General features: G+C 36.3%; 1 protein-coding gene across 7 annotated transcripts in view; it reads right to left on the minus strand.

Moving 5' to 3' along the window:
- piezo2 (piezo type mechanosensitive ion channel component 2) overlaps positions 1–16,578 on the minus strand; it is a 310,405-nt gene that overhangs the window by 57,135 nt on the left and 236,692 nt on the right. For all 7 annotated transcript variants that reach the window (XM_062980525.1, XM_062980529.1, XM_062980526.1 and 4 more), the window contains 10 exons: positions 15,478–15,719; positions 14,652–14,812; positions 14,197–14,373; positions 13,018–13,134; positions 10,799–10,999; positions 7,768–7,972; positions 7,380–7,481; positions 4,702–4,867; positions 1,797–2,040; positions 797–893 (listed from right to left, as the gene is read on the minus strand). In XM_062980525.1, the coding sequence (XP_062836595.1) occupies positions 797–893; positions 1,797–2,040; positions 4,702–4,867; positions 7,380–7,481; positions 7,768–7,972; positions 10,799–10,999; positions 13,018–13,134; positions 14,197–14,373; positions 14,652–14,812; positions 15,478–15,719 (1,712 nt within the window). The remainder of the gene's footprint in view (positions 1–796; positions 894–1,796; positions 2,041–4,701; positions 4,868–7,379; positions 7,482–7,767; positions 7,973–10,798; positions 11,000–13,017; positions 13,135–14,196; positions 14,374–14,651; positions 14,813–15,477; positions 15,720–16,578) is intronic.

Genomic DNA, 16,578 nt, shown 5'->3' on the forward strand with positions numbered 1-16,578 from the left:
TGAGCACTGGTGATGACTATAACTGCAATTTTTTTATAAGTGAGAAAGGAAGACTTTTTAAATTAAAATGACAGAAGGTGGGAATAAGGTTGCGACTGCTGACAGGAATTGCCAGAAAGTAGTTGGCAATCACAAAAACAACAAATAGTTCCCCTATCTCTTTAGAGAAAACCCAGGTTTAAGGTAAGGGCGGAAGAAACCCTGCTTCTTGAGATCCTCTCCCTTCTGAATTTATAGGAGACCCAGGTTTAAGGCAAGGGCTTAAGAAATCACGTTTTCTGGGATCCTTTCCTTTCTAGTGGCTGCCTCCCTCCCTGTAACCAAAAGAAACTGAAAGCAGCCGGGTTTTCAGCAGCCGCTGTTCTGTGGCGGCTGAAAAAAAAAAAAAAACTAGCAGCAGAGCCCATGCTATTATGGGCATCTGAACCAACTGAACCAGACAAAGACCTTTTATAAAAATGGATCCATACACAAGCCTATTTGTTACTACAAATTCTAATTTTAACTATATTATTGTAAGTCACTATTATTGTAAGTGAAGGCCACTATCTTGAAGCAATAGTGTTTAAACAGAATCTTCTGCCCAGTCTTTATTATTATTTTCAGATTTAAAATTCAAGCAAAATAAGTTTAATTAATAAAGTACAATGATGTCTGTATTTTATTCTGCCTTTAAATGTACTTTGACATCAAATCACTAAGAAAAACCAACTTGCATTTTTTCAAATAGGGGTACATATTAAAAACCTTCTATGTGTTTAATAAAAAATAAGGCAAAGGAATTAATTATACTTACGGATTTCGTAACCCTTAACTGTACAGGACAGACTAAATATCTGAATCACCCAACAACTGTTCTTAATCAGTGAACCAATGTAGCCACATGCTCCTATCTGAAAGAAACAGATTGATATATCAAATATCAGGGGGATAAAAAATTACTTTTCAGGTGGAATTAACATTATTAATTGCTATTGCTCAATCTAAAGGTGAAAGAAAAGGAGGGAGGGGAAGGTTACAATGACATTTCTCATCCATGTTTTCTTCCAAGTTTCCAACCCTGCCCCAGGATAAATCAAACACATTGTCCAATCAAAGCTCTTACAAATTGTGTGTATGTGCGTATTTACCTATAATACCCAAACATGGCCTAATTATATAATTGTATAATCATAAACTTGCTCTTCTTTCTGCTGATGATTTTTAATCGGTAAGCACCATTACAGGCCATTCTTCAGATATTCTAACTATGTACTCTGCAAAGAGTTTCCAATTATTTTGAAAACATTGTACTGATTTATTTTTAAGAAGGCAAGACAATTGATCAAATTCTGCAAAATTAAAATGTTTGGTCAACAATTCACTTATAGATGGAATACCACTTTCTTTCAATTGCCTTTCAATTGCATATACTGTTTGAGCTGCTATTATAGCATTTTGAAAGAAAACCATATTTTCCTTACTGATGCCAGTCTGAGGGTAAAACCAGTACACTACACAAAGATACAGACTTGGGGGATCAAAAGCCAACAACAAAATTTGAACCTGATTTCTCTTGGCTTTTGGGGAGAGTGAACTAAAAGATAATGTTAACAACGCCTTGTATATTTAACAAATTTAATAAATTAATTCAAAATATGTTGAAATCATGAAAGTAAAAAAAATTAAAATAAAATACCAGATGACAAATATTTTTCCATAATTTCCTTTAGGTTTTTCTCTGTAACCACAACAGATTAGAAATACAAACTCTTGCATCTAAATATGAAACTAAGAATAAAAAACAGAACACTTACTGACAAGACATTTTTCATTGTAATCACAAAGACGTTATAAGCTATGAGCCAGTCCCAATAACGAAGAATGCTCCTGATAGGTTTTAGTAACAGATCTCCTCCAAACAGCAGGAAATAGAAACAGGCTATCAAATAGCCCATACAAAATATACTGATCCGAGTGGTTCCTGTTATAAAGATGATGGTGAGTACAAACCAGAAGAGATAGCTGAACATTATCACTTTGCCCATATCTAGGTAAGACCTGTTGTGAGAGAAAATGAGAATAAAGATATCAAACCTATGTTTGCTCATTTCAATTGTCAGTCCAAATGATAATTTCAAGTAGAATAGATAAAATAAATAAAAAAGAATTATGAAAGATAACAAGGTAGGATTTCCCCAAAGAAAATCATAATTGGAGACATTTTCGGAGAAGGGGAATAAAGGACTAGTTTCCAGATTATACAAATATATTTTAGAATACAACTTAGAAGACAATCAAATAAAAAGAGTGAAGATTTCATGGGCTAAAGATTAGGGAAAAATATTGATTTGGAAAAATTCAAATTTTTATAGAAAAGAGGTTGTCAATTTTCGATAGCTAGGTCCAACAGAGAAAACATGTATAAAATGTTCTACAGAAGTTACATAACTCCAGAGGTGATAAGCAAAATAGATAAATCCCACCGGGGGAATGCTGGAGATGCAAAATACATAAAGGTCTCTTATTACATGCTTGGTGAATCTATAGGCTGGTACAAACTCTCTGGGAAAAGATAATCATGAAAACAAACAAAATAATCATTAAAAATGTTAAGAAAAACCCAGAAATGTACCTTTTAGGTTTATTTGGTGAAAAATGCAGTAAAGAAGACATAGAAATTTGTCAATACAGTTTTGTAGCTATAAGATAAATAATAGCAAAATCTTGGGAGGGGGGAAAAGAGTTACATATAAAAGACTGGAGAGGAAAATTATTAGACTATATTCAAATAGCCAAGCTATCCAATGGCATTACAGGAGGAAATAATAAAGACTCTGTTAAAAAAATGGGGCCTTGCATTTGAATATTTAGAAAAAAAGACAAAAGTAGACTTTAAAATAGCAGCAAGGTGAATTTATTAATGAAAAGATAAGTGTAGGTTTTTATGAGAAATTAGTTTCACATTGAGTAGTGTCGAATGTTATGGGTGGGGGGAGGGGGGGAGTTTGGTAGACATACGTATTTGTATTATGTGTATCTGATGTATTTCTTTTATTTCCTTTTACATTCTCTATAACACTTTTACACAATAAAATTCATCTAAAAAAGAATTTGATAAGTTAATTTTTATGTAAGTTCCATTGTTTCAGTAAGACTAATTAGGATAAACAATTGGACTATATTTTTGTGACTAATAAATTTTTATTGAATACTATTTGATATATTAATATTAACAATATGGCTGTGCATGGATGAAGAACTTTTACTGAGTTGGCAAATCAGTAATTATTGGTTTGGGCACTGGCTTCTTACGAGCTCTTAAGATATACTGAAAGAATGAGGGAGGGGAAGCAATTCTTGCTGATCTTTGCTTTCCTACAAGGGTTGCGAGACACTCTTTTAAACAGAAGCACATCTGACAAATCCTTTGCATTTTAGGCCGGCTTCAATTCTTTAAAAATATATGTATGTATTTCAAACTACATGTTTTTATCTTTCAAGATGCCAAGAAACAGCATGAATACAGTATCTTACACAAGTATTCACACACATTGAACCCTCCCCCCCACACACACACATCCACACAAAACGAAATGAAATAGATTTAATTGACATTGTTACTGCAAGTTACTCAAATGAAAAGTTAAGTGTATCTGTGTTAATTCCCTGAAGTCAATTTTTGATAGAAGCACCTTTGGCAGCAATTAATACAACGAGGCTTTTTGGGTAAGCCTCTCTTGTGCATCTTGGTCCTGCATTTCTTGTCTATTCTTCTTGGAAAAAATGCTGCAACTCAGTCATGTTGGATGGGAACTATTTTAGTACTTTCAAGCCTCGCCATGGTTTTTCCATCTGATTCAATCAACAATTTCTAAGATATTCAGGTTCTGCCTTTCATTTGCTTGTGTATTTAGGGCCATCACTGCCCATCACTGCCCTACTAGAAAAGGAAGTTTCACCCTAGTCCAAAGCTCCTTACAGACTGAAACATGCTTTCCCTTAGAGTATACACCTTGATCCTCAATCTTGATCAGTAACCCAGTGCTGCTGCTATCATCGTGCTTTAATGTGGAGAAAGTATTCTTAGGTCAAAAGGTGCTGCTAATGTTGTGCCAAGTGTAAAGTTTCATGGCAAGGACAAAATATTTATGTTCAGTCTCATCAGACCCAAGAACATTTTTTCTGCTTCTCCCACATAGAATTTTGAAAACTCCAAAGGGGCTTTTATTATGTGTTTGTTTAAGCAATAGCTTTCTTCTTGCCGTTGCTTCATAAATCCCTATCTAGGTGATAATTGCCTCCAAGATAATTTCTCCTATCTCAGCTGTAGATTTCTCCAGATCCTTCAGGGTTGGGATTGACTTCTTGTTTGCTTCTTTGTCTAATGCCCTCTTTCTCTGGACAGCCATCTCTAGGCAGAAATGCATGAGAGCCAATATTCTGTCCATTCTGTGATCCATTTTAATTCCAATTTGTAATACAGCACCATGTCAAAGAGTGAATAATTCTGTAAAGCACTGTCCATAAATTTTGAGCTTCAGCATCAACTAATCCATGGAGGAGATACTACCCTTAGCATTATACAGATGGATTATCTGCAAAGGCACAGACCAATTTCTTATCTTTTTTTCAGCTACACCATACTGAGACACTATAAACAGAATGGATCTCTGTGACAAGGTAGTGAAGATAATTAGCTTGTTGTGATTTAGGCCTTACCGGCAATGGATAAAGTCAGGGACAGGATTGTGTTGGCTAAATGATGCTGCATCAAGGTTCATGCAGATTTCTACATTGTCCCCAGCCATAATACGCACAGCAGCCTTGTTCTCATCTTCAAAGGTTTGCCTTTGTAGGGATGCACACAATAACAACATGAAGTCATCTGACAAGAAGAAGAAATATTTGTAAGGCTTGTACATTTGGTTGCTATAGACATATATAATCCTATACTTGGTTGATGATAGCCTATGTTGTACCTCTTTTACTGCAGGTACTTTTGTAAGGTGTAAACACTGTTCTTCAAATTCAAACAAGTCAGTGCATATGAAAGCATAACATAATTTGCATACAATTTCAAAGCTAATGAATAAAAATAAGGAACATAAACAATGGATTAAATAGCAGAGCATACACAGAGAAAAAGCCGAATTAAATAATACAGAAGTGACTTAAAGCAATATAAATTCATGTTTGTTCTGTTGTGACTATTTGAATTCGGGCTTCACACCAATGGCAACTCTGATTTCCTTTTTCTTCTTTTTCACTTCTACCTTACCTTCAGAGTTTGCAATTAATAGCAGCACAAAAGCTGGAAAATAAGGAGGACCCTCTCCCATTTTCCTTCCCTCTTTTATAATCTAGTCACATACAGCGCTTGAGAAGACAAGTCCCAATGATCACTGGCCTTTCAGCCATAGTATGTTATTATGTAGTAGCAGAATGAGAGGGCTTTCAGTTGCTGCTACAACCAGTGGATCCATATTAGGTTAGGGAAAATTGGGGGCAGATGCTTGTGGGTCTGAATGAGATGGCTTTGTGGGCCAAAAGGCTCACAGGTATGCAGAGAAGGTAGGGAAACAACTATCTTCACCCAGGATGTTATTCAATATCTGAAGAGATTTCATGACAGGTGTAGGGCTTAACGCTCATTTTTAATCTGAAAGTTTTCAGAGAAGCCCACATTCACATTATACCTAACCCCCCATGTTTATAAAGGAGTATTTCCTCCCCCAGTCCTGCAACATTTCATTGCCAATTTCTCATTATCTATCATTCAAATTAATATCAATCTTATATGTTATATTAAATTTTATTCTAATGGTTTCATGTTAATTATGACAGAAGGAAATTTTAAAACCAGTTAGGGACTTGTAAACAAACGTAGCTCAGATAGGAGGAAAATACAAATCTCTCTCTTTTGCTTTCTCCTCCTGTATGGTTCTCTCTAGTTGGCCTAGTTAATTTGCTTCAGCTTTTCATTTGAACTTTAAAGGTGTTGTCCAAAGTTAAGACTCTGCGGTATGGCAGAAAAGCAATGAGACGGATTTTCTTTTAGCCATGAATTTTATTCTGTGTTCAAATCAAGATGAATTGTGCGACTCCTGGAGTTGGCAGCTGGTTTCCAGGTCCTACTCGTAAATCCATGATTCATCACCTGTGATCACATGACTGAAAGAGTCTAGCTGCTTCTCAAGATGGTTCAGAAGGTGGCACACATCCCTCAGATTGGCTTGCGGCTCAGCCATGAAGTTTTTTGGAACCATCTCTTTTCTGCTGTCAATTTTGTAATGCACCTCACAAACTTAACTTCATATCAGACTCCTTCAACAACTGTGTAGCAATTACAGTAAGTTTAAACTTGAACTGAATTTTCAGCAGGGGTTAACCTAACTGCCATGTGAAGGAGGAGGTAGCAGCATTGTTGGTTCGTGTACAATATTTCCAGTCTCATTTCTTTTCTGGCACACCTTGTAAAATCCGAACCAGATTCATTACTCCCACTCACATGGGAGCCAGCAGATCCCATTTTTCTTCTTTCTCCATTAACCTCTTTACTCTGCTTCCCTCACCCCACTCATTTTTCCAATAGTCTCCTTTCTTCTCTCATCTCCTTAACAACTGGAAGACATGGATGAAGCAAAAATTTAAAGGGATGTATCCACAGTAGATTGGGCAGATAGTGTTCAACCAGCTGTCTTTCCAGACACACTGTGACATCAGATGCTTGATTGGGTTTACACAGAGTACTTCACACTTTCCTTTTCTGTGAACCAAACCTATACTTGATAATTGGCCAAGAAGTGGCAGTTATCAGGGTTCTAATAAAAACATGAGATAACACATGAAACAATAAAATAAAAAACAAGGGATCCACATTGATGCTTAATAAATCATGCCTAGAAATCTCATATCAAAACCTCCTCAGCCAGTCTTCCCAGTTCTGAAAACAGCTTGAGGATATGTGTTGTTGAAGGCTTTCATGGCCAAAATCACTGGGTTGCTATGGGTTTTTCCATATGTATGGCCATGTTCCTGCTTGAAGATAGATAATTCGAACTGTTTAAAACTTCGATACCTTTTGGTAGAATTTAAAATAGTTTGCATTATCTATCCCCAAGCTCTTACCAAAATCAGATTAGGGGTCGGCTGCCTATGTGGTCATGAATGCAACTGGTAATCTTGGGCAAGTCAAACTCTCTCAGAGTGAAGTAATGGTAAACTCGCTCTAGATGCAACTTGCCTAGAAAATCCCATGATAGGTTCACCTTAACCTCACCCAAATAATGAAGGCACACAACAACTTTTCTGCCTTTGACAATTTGTTTTGGAACCTCTCTTTGAAGTGTCCTGAAAGGGATTATAAAAGAAAGAGGTCAGCATTACTAAATACTTACATACAAGAAAGACAGGATTTGGGCGTTGAATGAAATCTGGAAAGTATAACCATTTGATGATATTAGAGTTAAAATTACTGTTGGGATTTCTCCATGGATAATCTGTGAAAGGAAAAGCAAGGACAATTTTAACAGACCATTCACAGTATTTTTCTTCTGCACTTTTAAAAATTTTTTCAGTAAACACTGCAAAAAGGCCTTCTTCAAACTGGGGTCCTCTGTTTTTTTTAAACTTTTTTTAAACCACAAGTATTGGTCAGCATGGCCAATGTCAAGGAATTATGGGAACTGCAGTCCCAAACATTTAGCGAGCACTAGATATAGGAGAAGTTAACTACTGTTAAAGAAAATGGTAATCATTTTTTGCAGAAAGCTGAAATACCCTTACCTTTACAAGGAGCGGGTGGAATGCCAATGCACATAAAGTACTGGAATGTAATGATGCACGCTAGAAAACAGCAATACTTTGGCCAGACCTCTGCAATGGCTTTTCTTCTTCGTCGATACAGTACAACAATTAAGGCAAAGGCATGAATCATGGCATAAAAATCCATTCTCTGACCAATTACATTTACTGATAACAGGAAACAGCTCTGTGAATCACAAGAGAAAAACAGAATTTAAATCCTGCTGGATAGTCTACCTGTATATATTATTTAGCCTCCTTCTCAGAAATTCCCTTATTTAAAATGTAACATCTATTTTACCAGCATGTAACAGCTTATAGATTTTCTATCAACCAATATTGCATGCATTATATACATATTTATACTGACAATGATTAGTTTGACATCTATGGTAGGCCCTTTACTTGGCAAGGGTTAGGGGAAAAAACCATTAAAAAACCCCTTTTTTTGAACCCCAGAGAACACGTCTCTAGAAATCTCTAGGTCCTTTAAGGTGCCTGGATGTCAGCTTCCATGAAGCCTGATCACAGTATCACACTAGAGGACCTAGCTATTTCTACGGTACGGAGACCATATTAATCAAATCCACAAATAACAAAATCCACAAAAGTGAAACCCACAAATTGTAGAAGGCCAATTACAACTGCACATTAGCAATGACCCCTTCAACATATATTACTGTGAAAATACAAAAATTCTCAGAGGGAATATACTTTAAAATGTATTTATTGCAAAACTGAAAGAAATCAAGATTTACACTCCTAGTACAATGACAGGCAGGCCATTTTTTTCCTCATATTTTATGTAAAATTCCTAAGCTCTGCTGATCTAGTGAATTACTTAATGCATCTTACGGGGATCAATAAATATGAGTTTTAGGTTCAGGTATATCATGCCTCTATGAAACACAGTGCTACTGCCAATCTGGAAGTTGAAAAAGAATCAGAAGTGGTATAGGGTAAACAAATGCTTCTGGGTTGCTAGAAGTGTGGGCCTTTCCCCGTTTACAACTATACAACTGGTCCAACAACGCCTCTTTCCATTACTATCAACTGATCTTACTTGTGTACTGCAGACCAGACTGGATGCAATGGGACTCCAACCAAGTTTGGGCCCCACTCTGAACTGGGGTACACAGCTCAGCAGCAGAGCTTGGGCTGCCTCCAGCCCTCATCAGGTGACTGGCAGGTGGAAATCATTTCTTTGCAACAATCATATAGTCCTCTCCTCCCCCGTATTCATGGATTCTTTATCTATGGATTAAGTCATCTAAGGTCTGAAAATATCCCCCCCCCCCAATCCAAAAAGCAAACCTTGTTGGGATTTATTTTTTAGAGATGGGATAAGATATTTGTTTGACCTAGGCAGTAATCTCTTGTATTGCTTGCAGCTGCAGAAGCTTTAGTGGGAAGCAGATCTCTTATGGCAGTTTGGGCACTGGGTCAAATATTATTTTGAGGTGAACAGGGCCTATAAGCATACTTTCTGATTGTTACAATCCCTTAAGCTGTTGTAATAGGGATGGTTTTTAGAAACAGCACCTGCCCTGGCAACAGGGAAAAACCACTCTATGGCTTACATCCATGTAGCTTTCCATTTCCTGCTACCCCATGGCTTCCTACTGTAGGCAAACTGCAATATTTAAAACATCCTATGAGATGTCAAATATCAATAAGTTCTACTGGAAATACATTGAGCTATTTTACTCCAGCACTGTATCAGTTCTTGGTCTTTATTTCCCTTTTAGTCACAGGGGTAGTTACAAATCTATTTATAAAAAGAAGAATAAGGCTATTGACACAACATTTGTAAATTTAATGAGTGATTGGGGATTGGAAGGCAGGATTCCCAACACAGCTCTTGATATGTTTTTTGACCTTAGTGCCTCTCCCACTATCATCTATGATAGAAACAGCTCTGCATGCATTCACAAAGCTTCCTTACTGAATGTTAGCTATTTTTAAAAAGATGACCCAGAAAACACCAACTAGCAAGATAGCATGCTATTAAACCACACTGGAGTTGTTAGAGTTAAAATGTAAAAGGATTATATATTTAAATATATTAATTACACTGCTAAAGAAAAAAAGGTAGAACTGCCAATGCTGTTTATACTATTGCAAACACTGCAGACTATGAGCAAAACAAAATAGTTTACTGCCCAATGTCTAAAGAAGCAACTTAATGGCAGGAAATTGCTAACTTGGACCAGACATTTTGATCATATCACACTGGTGCTTTGTCATCTGCTGCTCAATCAAATGGCTCCTACTCATTCCTGGGTTCAATCCAAATGGATAATTTTGACCTTTCAAAGCCCCTTTTGGCTTGGAACCAGGGTACCACTTTTCTCCATGTGTATCTATCTGTCTATACTATAAGATCTTTATCCTGTTCTATATTGTTTTCCCACCATCTGAAGTACAGAAAGCGATGACAAGGGAAAGAGCCTGCTCTGTTGTGATGTCCTGATTGTGAGATTCTCCCCAGGATTCTCATATGATGTTTACTTTCCAGGATTTTGGCACTAGGCAAAGATCCTTTTATTTTTTTAAGATTTTGAATTCATTCAGGTTCATTTGATCTCAAGTCTTCTCTATTTAAGTATTTCTGTCCTACTTTGCATCTGAAGATCTCAGAATACTGTATTATAAAATATTATCATTAAAAATGTAAAATAGTTTAGAAGGCTTTTTCATACATTAAAAGAAGATAATTTATTTAAAACAATGGTTTCAGGACCTTAATATATCCATGGAAGTTCAAGTCCCATTATATAAAAATTCATAGTAAATGGTTGTCCTTGAAACAGAATGGCAAAATCAAGGTTTGCTTTTTGGATTTCTTTTGGATATTTTCAAGCTACAGACAGTTGAATTCATAGATACAGAATCTGTGGATAGGGAGGACCAATTGTAAATTTTAATATAAATATATAACAAACAAATAAGCAAGGGATGGAGACACTATAGAAATTAATTACTGTTTCAATCATGTTGGCTCTGAATTTACCTCCAATCCAAACTTGTAGAAGAAGTAGTTTATGAAGTACTTAAGACAGCTAATTACTCCATCGTCCAAATGTAACCTGGTAATATCATGAAATATGGTTTTGGTATCAGGTGCAGTGAGATTGTTTCGACATCTATAGTATTCCTGATGCCTGTAAATAGTAACTTCAAAGGCCAGAATTGCCAGCATCAGCAAGTTATTCTACAAAAGAAGAAGAAATACATGGAAATGACAGATATTTTATTGAAAACAAGCATTTTCTGGGGGGGGGGGACCATTCACACTTAATCTATTGTATTGTCAGATAAACAATAGATATGACATTTTCTTATGCTCTTTGAAACCACAGCATGTGTTTAATCACAGGGACCATGACTTCAGGCTAGAGGTTCCATTTATTTTTGTCTTTGCCGAATAAAGATAGTTTATGCTCAGGGCTTTTAAGTGAAAAAAAATCCCCTGAACACATTTTAATATATCACTCTGCATTTAAAAGTGCCCTCAGTTGTCTTGTAAAAACATGTTTGTTACTCTTAGTGCTGTTTTTAGTTCTTGGTTTGAATCCTTGAATGTAGGTAATCAATTTCCCTCTAGAACCAGGAATGGGAAGTCCCATCAAATGTGAACATTCTCTGTCTGAACCATATTGCTCTGAATCAGGGATTGGGAAGGTATAGTTCATGGGCTTATATGTGGCCCCAAGGGCCGGTTTGTACCATTTTTGGTCAATATTTTGATATTAAAAATTGTCCTCTAAGATATATGGAAATATTTTCACCATATTTTTGTTCACCTGATCTATTTTAGAGCCAGAGAGGACTTTAAAAATAGGGACAAGTAATGACTAGTAGAGGTCCTGGTATCTGTACCATCTGTTTAATTCCTGTTTCCGTTTCGTTCCATCCATTCAGATGGCACAGAACGAGAAGGCACCTCCCAGATTGAAAATAAACTCGATATGGAAAGCAGGCGGGAGCGAGTACCGGCTCCAAGCCTGCTTTTCGGCATTATAGTTATAGAGGAGAGAAGAGGTAATGCACTGAGGTCTCTTCATCAGAGATCCTTGGCGCGGGGCTGTTGGTTTGTTGGTTGTCGGGGCTGGTGAGGGTTGGTTTCCCAATTAAAGGGGGAAACAGCAGCAGCCCTAAAACTATGGAGAAGGGAGCATTGTATAGGATAGCCCACCCATTGCTGCTAATGGGGTGAAAATAATTCATTTTTTTCAGATGTGGGATGAAAAAGTTCATTTAGAAAAGTGCCATTTTCAGAAGCGGCATTCAAAAACAGGGCCATACGAATAAAACAAACAGAAACAGATTGCGATCCTATACAAATGTACAAGACTAGTAATGACTTTTCAATGAAGTGCAATACATCAGGACAAGAAAGCACTCAGCTTCTTTTCTCCTCTTAAGGTACACACTCTGTAAAAAATCTCCTTTTGCAATTGAAAGTGAACCATCCTGGAAAGAAAAAGAAGAAATCTACATTTTATAGAAAAAAATATTTTTGTATAAGATGTCCTTTGGGTTTTTATTACTGCCAAGTCCCCAAAAGGTGCCCACAAATTTACAGCCTAATTTTGGGACATAAAAGTAGGGTAGAATTTGGGGAATTCATTTATGGGATAAGGGAATCGCTACATATTTATGGCAAGGTGTAGATTGACCAGGACAAGTGATACCAGCATTGTTATTTTTATTTTCTTTGAATTGTGTTAATAGCACTCTAGCAGACAAGGCTCTCAGAACTGCTTATGTAAGATCAGTGAAACCAGATCATTCCTGCTTATAAGCTTACAAATGTATTTTGGCAGTGACTGCACACAACCTTCTGTGGGAGCTCCTATCTCTTAGGAAAATGTCTGTGGAATGACACTAAGATGCACCATTATTCAAAGTGATGCACTACAGGGAAATACATTCACTGTCAATCAAGAACATAAACAGCAGTGTAAGCAACATTGTCCAAAATGACGGGTTGGTCTATTAGAAGGCGGAGAAAGAGGGGAAATTTCAGTTCTATCACTTGTCCTGGTATGCCACAACCGCACTCCATTCTTCATAATGTTTATGTCCCCCTCCCCCACATATTCCCAATCTTTTGGAGGCAATGTCAACCAAGTTCTATGTGCCCTACAATGCTCAGATTCCATTGTAAGTATTCATTAGACAAGCACAGAAAATGTTGACCACAAAAAACAACATAATAATAATTACCCTCAAGTATACAAGCAAAGGATAAGATTTTTTTAGCCCAACCCACTCAGTTGGATCAATGGGTTTTCGGTAGAGAAGTGATTCACTCAGGACCTCTGGCTTTACAGTTGTATTAGGCTAAAATGAAACAAAAGCAGAATTTTAATTTTGACTTCTTCATCGAAGAAGAGCTAGACTGTACACATAACAAAACATATAAAGACCTTTTCATTCACAGAGTATTTCAAGGCACTTTCCACTAACAATAAAGATTGAACATTTTCAATTGGTTATTAAAGGTAAAGGTAAAGGTTTCCCCTGACATTAAGCCCAGTCATGTCTGACTGGGGGTTGGTGCTCATCTCCATTGCTAAGCCAAAGAGCCGGAGTTGTCTGTAGACACCTCCAAGGTCATGTGGCCGGCATGATTACATGGAGCGCCGTTACCTTCCCGCCGGAGCGGTACCTATTGATCTACTCACATTGGCATGTTTTCGAACTACTAGGTTGGCAGAAGCTGGAGCCAACAGCGGGCGCTCACTCCGCTCCCAGGATTTGAACCTGGGACCTTTCGGTCTGCAAGTTCAGCAGCTCAGTGCTTTAACACACTTTGCCACTGGGGCTCCTAAAAGCACCAAATAATGTCCCCAACAAAACAATCACCTGAAAGGAAGTGCATATACAGTTACTGATTTTCTTTGCCCTCTTAGGTGTCATCAGGCCTAAACAAGCAAAATTTTAACAACAGATGTTACCAAACTGAAAAGGAGTCAGTAGAGATAAAAAAATAACTTCGAAGATAATGATGTAAAGGGAGAATGAGTAAATTACATTGTTTAAGAACAGGAAGGAAGTTGGATTTACAGGCAGGATTTAATTTAGTCGAAAGCTGCAATGGAATGAAAAGAAAAGAAAAACCATTGTCACTCTCCAGGTTTTGATTTTATTATAAAACAGAGAGGGAAGGAGAGAATAACTAGTATCTCAATAGAGTTGTAAAAAAAGCATGCCAGAAAATGGCTCATTGAACAGGAGAGCTAAGATCTACTATTTCTTGTATCTGATGAGCTATTTCCTGACCTCTGAATCATGATATCAGTAAAAGTTCATCTCTATCCATAACCTATGACAGCTGAAATTGTCCTTAAAACTACTCTAATTCACTTTTTAAAACAAACCTTCTAGCTAGCTAGTACTTACCATTGTGCAGTTGACAGAAAAGTTTGCAGTATTAATAGATTCAAGTTGGTAGAACATTTTGCAGATGATAATCACACAGGTCCAAACAGTGCAGACACTGGAGGCCAAAGGGCGGAACTGAGAATACGGCAAAGCAAAAGCCCAGGCTATTAAAAATGCATAGTTAAGTAGAGAAACCTGTGGAAAATGGAAAAGAGATAATATGCTGAACAATTTATATCCTTTAAGAGATAGTACAAGAGTTAATTATAGATGCAACAATATTTTAGTTGGACATTTTCAAAGGATATCATTTCACAATATTTTAGTTTTTAAAAGAATGCCGGAAAGCTTCAAACTCAAATGGACCATCAAAATTATGAGATTTATCTGATTTGAAATAGATAGACTGTCAACATTCTGCCATAACATTTGACAGAAAAAGAAAACTTCTTGAATAACTATTATTCACTTACCTCTTTAACTGTGACCCAGATAATATATGATGAAACAATTTTGATAATATGTAACTCCAAAATCCACCAAACAAAGACTTGCAGCTTATGAAAGCATTCCAGGAATTTCAAGAAAAGTACAGTGAGGCGGTCAATTACTAAATGCCATTTGTTCCTTAAATCTGAAAAAATAAGTTAAACACAATGATGAACCATTCTTTATATCTTCAGTTAAGAGACATAAATAAAGTAATAGATTTTATACAGAGATAATATTTCTTTCTCAAAATTGAGATATTAAAATAATCTAAGCTGTTAAAACCTGAAAAGCTATTAAGGCCAAATGTAATTCAGATTGAAGATTGAAGATTATTATTTTATTATTACAGTGTTCCCTCACTACTTCGCGGATTCGCTGTTTTGTGGTTTTTCAATAAACTCTAAAAGAATATTATAAATTATAAAAAATTACAATTTACAGCCTAAGAAAGGGAGGAAGGAGAAGCCAAAGCGAGAGAAAAGGAGTCCAAGCGGCAACGGGAGGAGAAGGAGGCGATTTATCAACACTTGATTGGTTAATAAAGACTTAAAATAGTGTATAACTACTAAAATAATGTATTAATATTACAATAAATATAGTGTCCCTACTTCACGGATTTTCACTTATTGCGGGTGGGTCTGGAACATAACCCCCACAATAAGCGAGGAAACACTGTACGTACAAACTCAACTAAAGAACAAACCTGGGACGGACTGCACTAGAAAAAGATCTCTTCTAATATAAAACATCAACCAACGTTAACAAATAAATTAGACAGACAAAGGTTAGAATCTCCTCACAGGTTACCTGATGTTTCTTCTGTCTCTGATTCATCTTCATCATATTCTTCTTCATCCCCTTCTTCCTCTTCTTTTTCATTTTCATTTTCCTCTTTCTCATGTTCACTATCTTCTCTAATCATTACACTGTTTTCCTGTTCTTGTGACATGTTTTCCTGATCTTGCAATATCTTTTCTTCTTCCTTTTCAATACTGGCATGTAAAGTCATCATTGTTATATCAGGCAAGCTTCCATCTTGATGCACCAGTCTGTTGATAGATAAAATAGGCATGTCAAGAAATTATGCACTTCCAATATTGCAAAGAAGCTCTTTTCTTTGCTATGTATAGTAAAACAAACAGGAACTGCATGATTAAATGGATAAAACATTGTTCACAAAAATAAAACTCTACACGGGATCACACTGCAGTAGCAATTGTCACTTCGTTGCTAGTTATTCATGTTACCAGTAATCAGTGATATTGCCACCTAAACTTGACACTTCCCCTAAGAGGGGAAAAGCGATCAGAGTTTAAGAAGCCGAAGCATGAAATGACATGTTGTAGCAGCAAGTATTTCATGACTTCATTTGGGGACTTACTCATTTTGGCGGATTGGTAATTTTTTCTTGATGCTGCTCAAAGTATTTGAAACAGAAAGAAAAAAGGGAAATGAGAACAGAGGGGTTATAAAAGGATAGTAGAAATAAGACATCATGCTATATAATGCACTAGCATTCTCTCAATCCATCAATGGCAACCTTTAGATGAAAGGAGCATGCCATCCTTACATTAATATGATGTGTAATTAAGATAAAAAGTGATTACGCTACAGTTATAAATGAATATTTTGTTTATCATTCCTAATTTATGTAAGTGAAAATTCTCTGAAAGAGCTTACTTAATTTGTACTCTGCATATTTTTGTCATCTTTTTATAATGCAAAAATCAACATGCTAGATTAATAGGTACATTTTTTTTCAGTTGCTAATAAATAAGCACAGACAAGCAAAATTTCTGTTAATGCTGTTAAAAAAGGGCAGTATCTGACCTTGTAAGAACTTTCCACATTATCTCAGCTATAGTTTCAAAAATTCCATAGCAAAATGCATTATAATGAGTTGAAGAC

The sequence above is a fragment of the Anolis carolinensis genome, chromosome 4 (assembly GCF_035594765.1).
Source record: "Anolis carolinensis isolate JA03-04 chromosome 4, rAnoCar3.1.pri, whole genome shotgun sequence".
Lineage (NCBI taxonomy): Eukaryota > Metazoa > Chordata > Lepidosauria > Squamata > Dactyloidae > Anolis > Anolis carolinensis.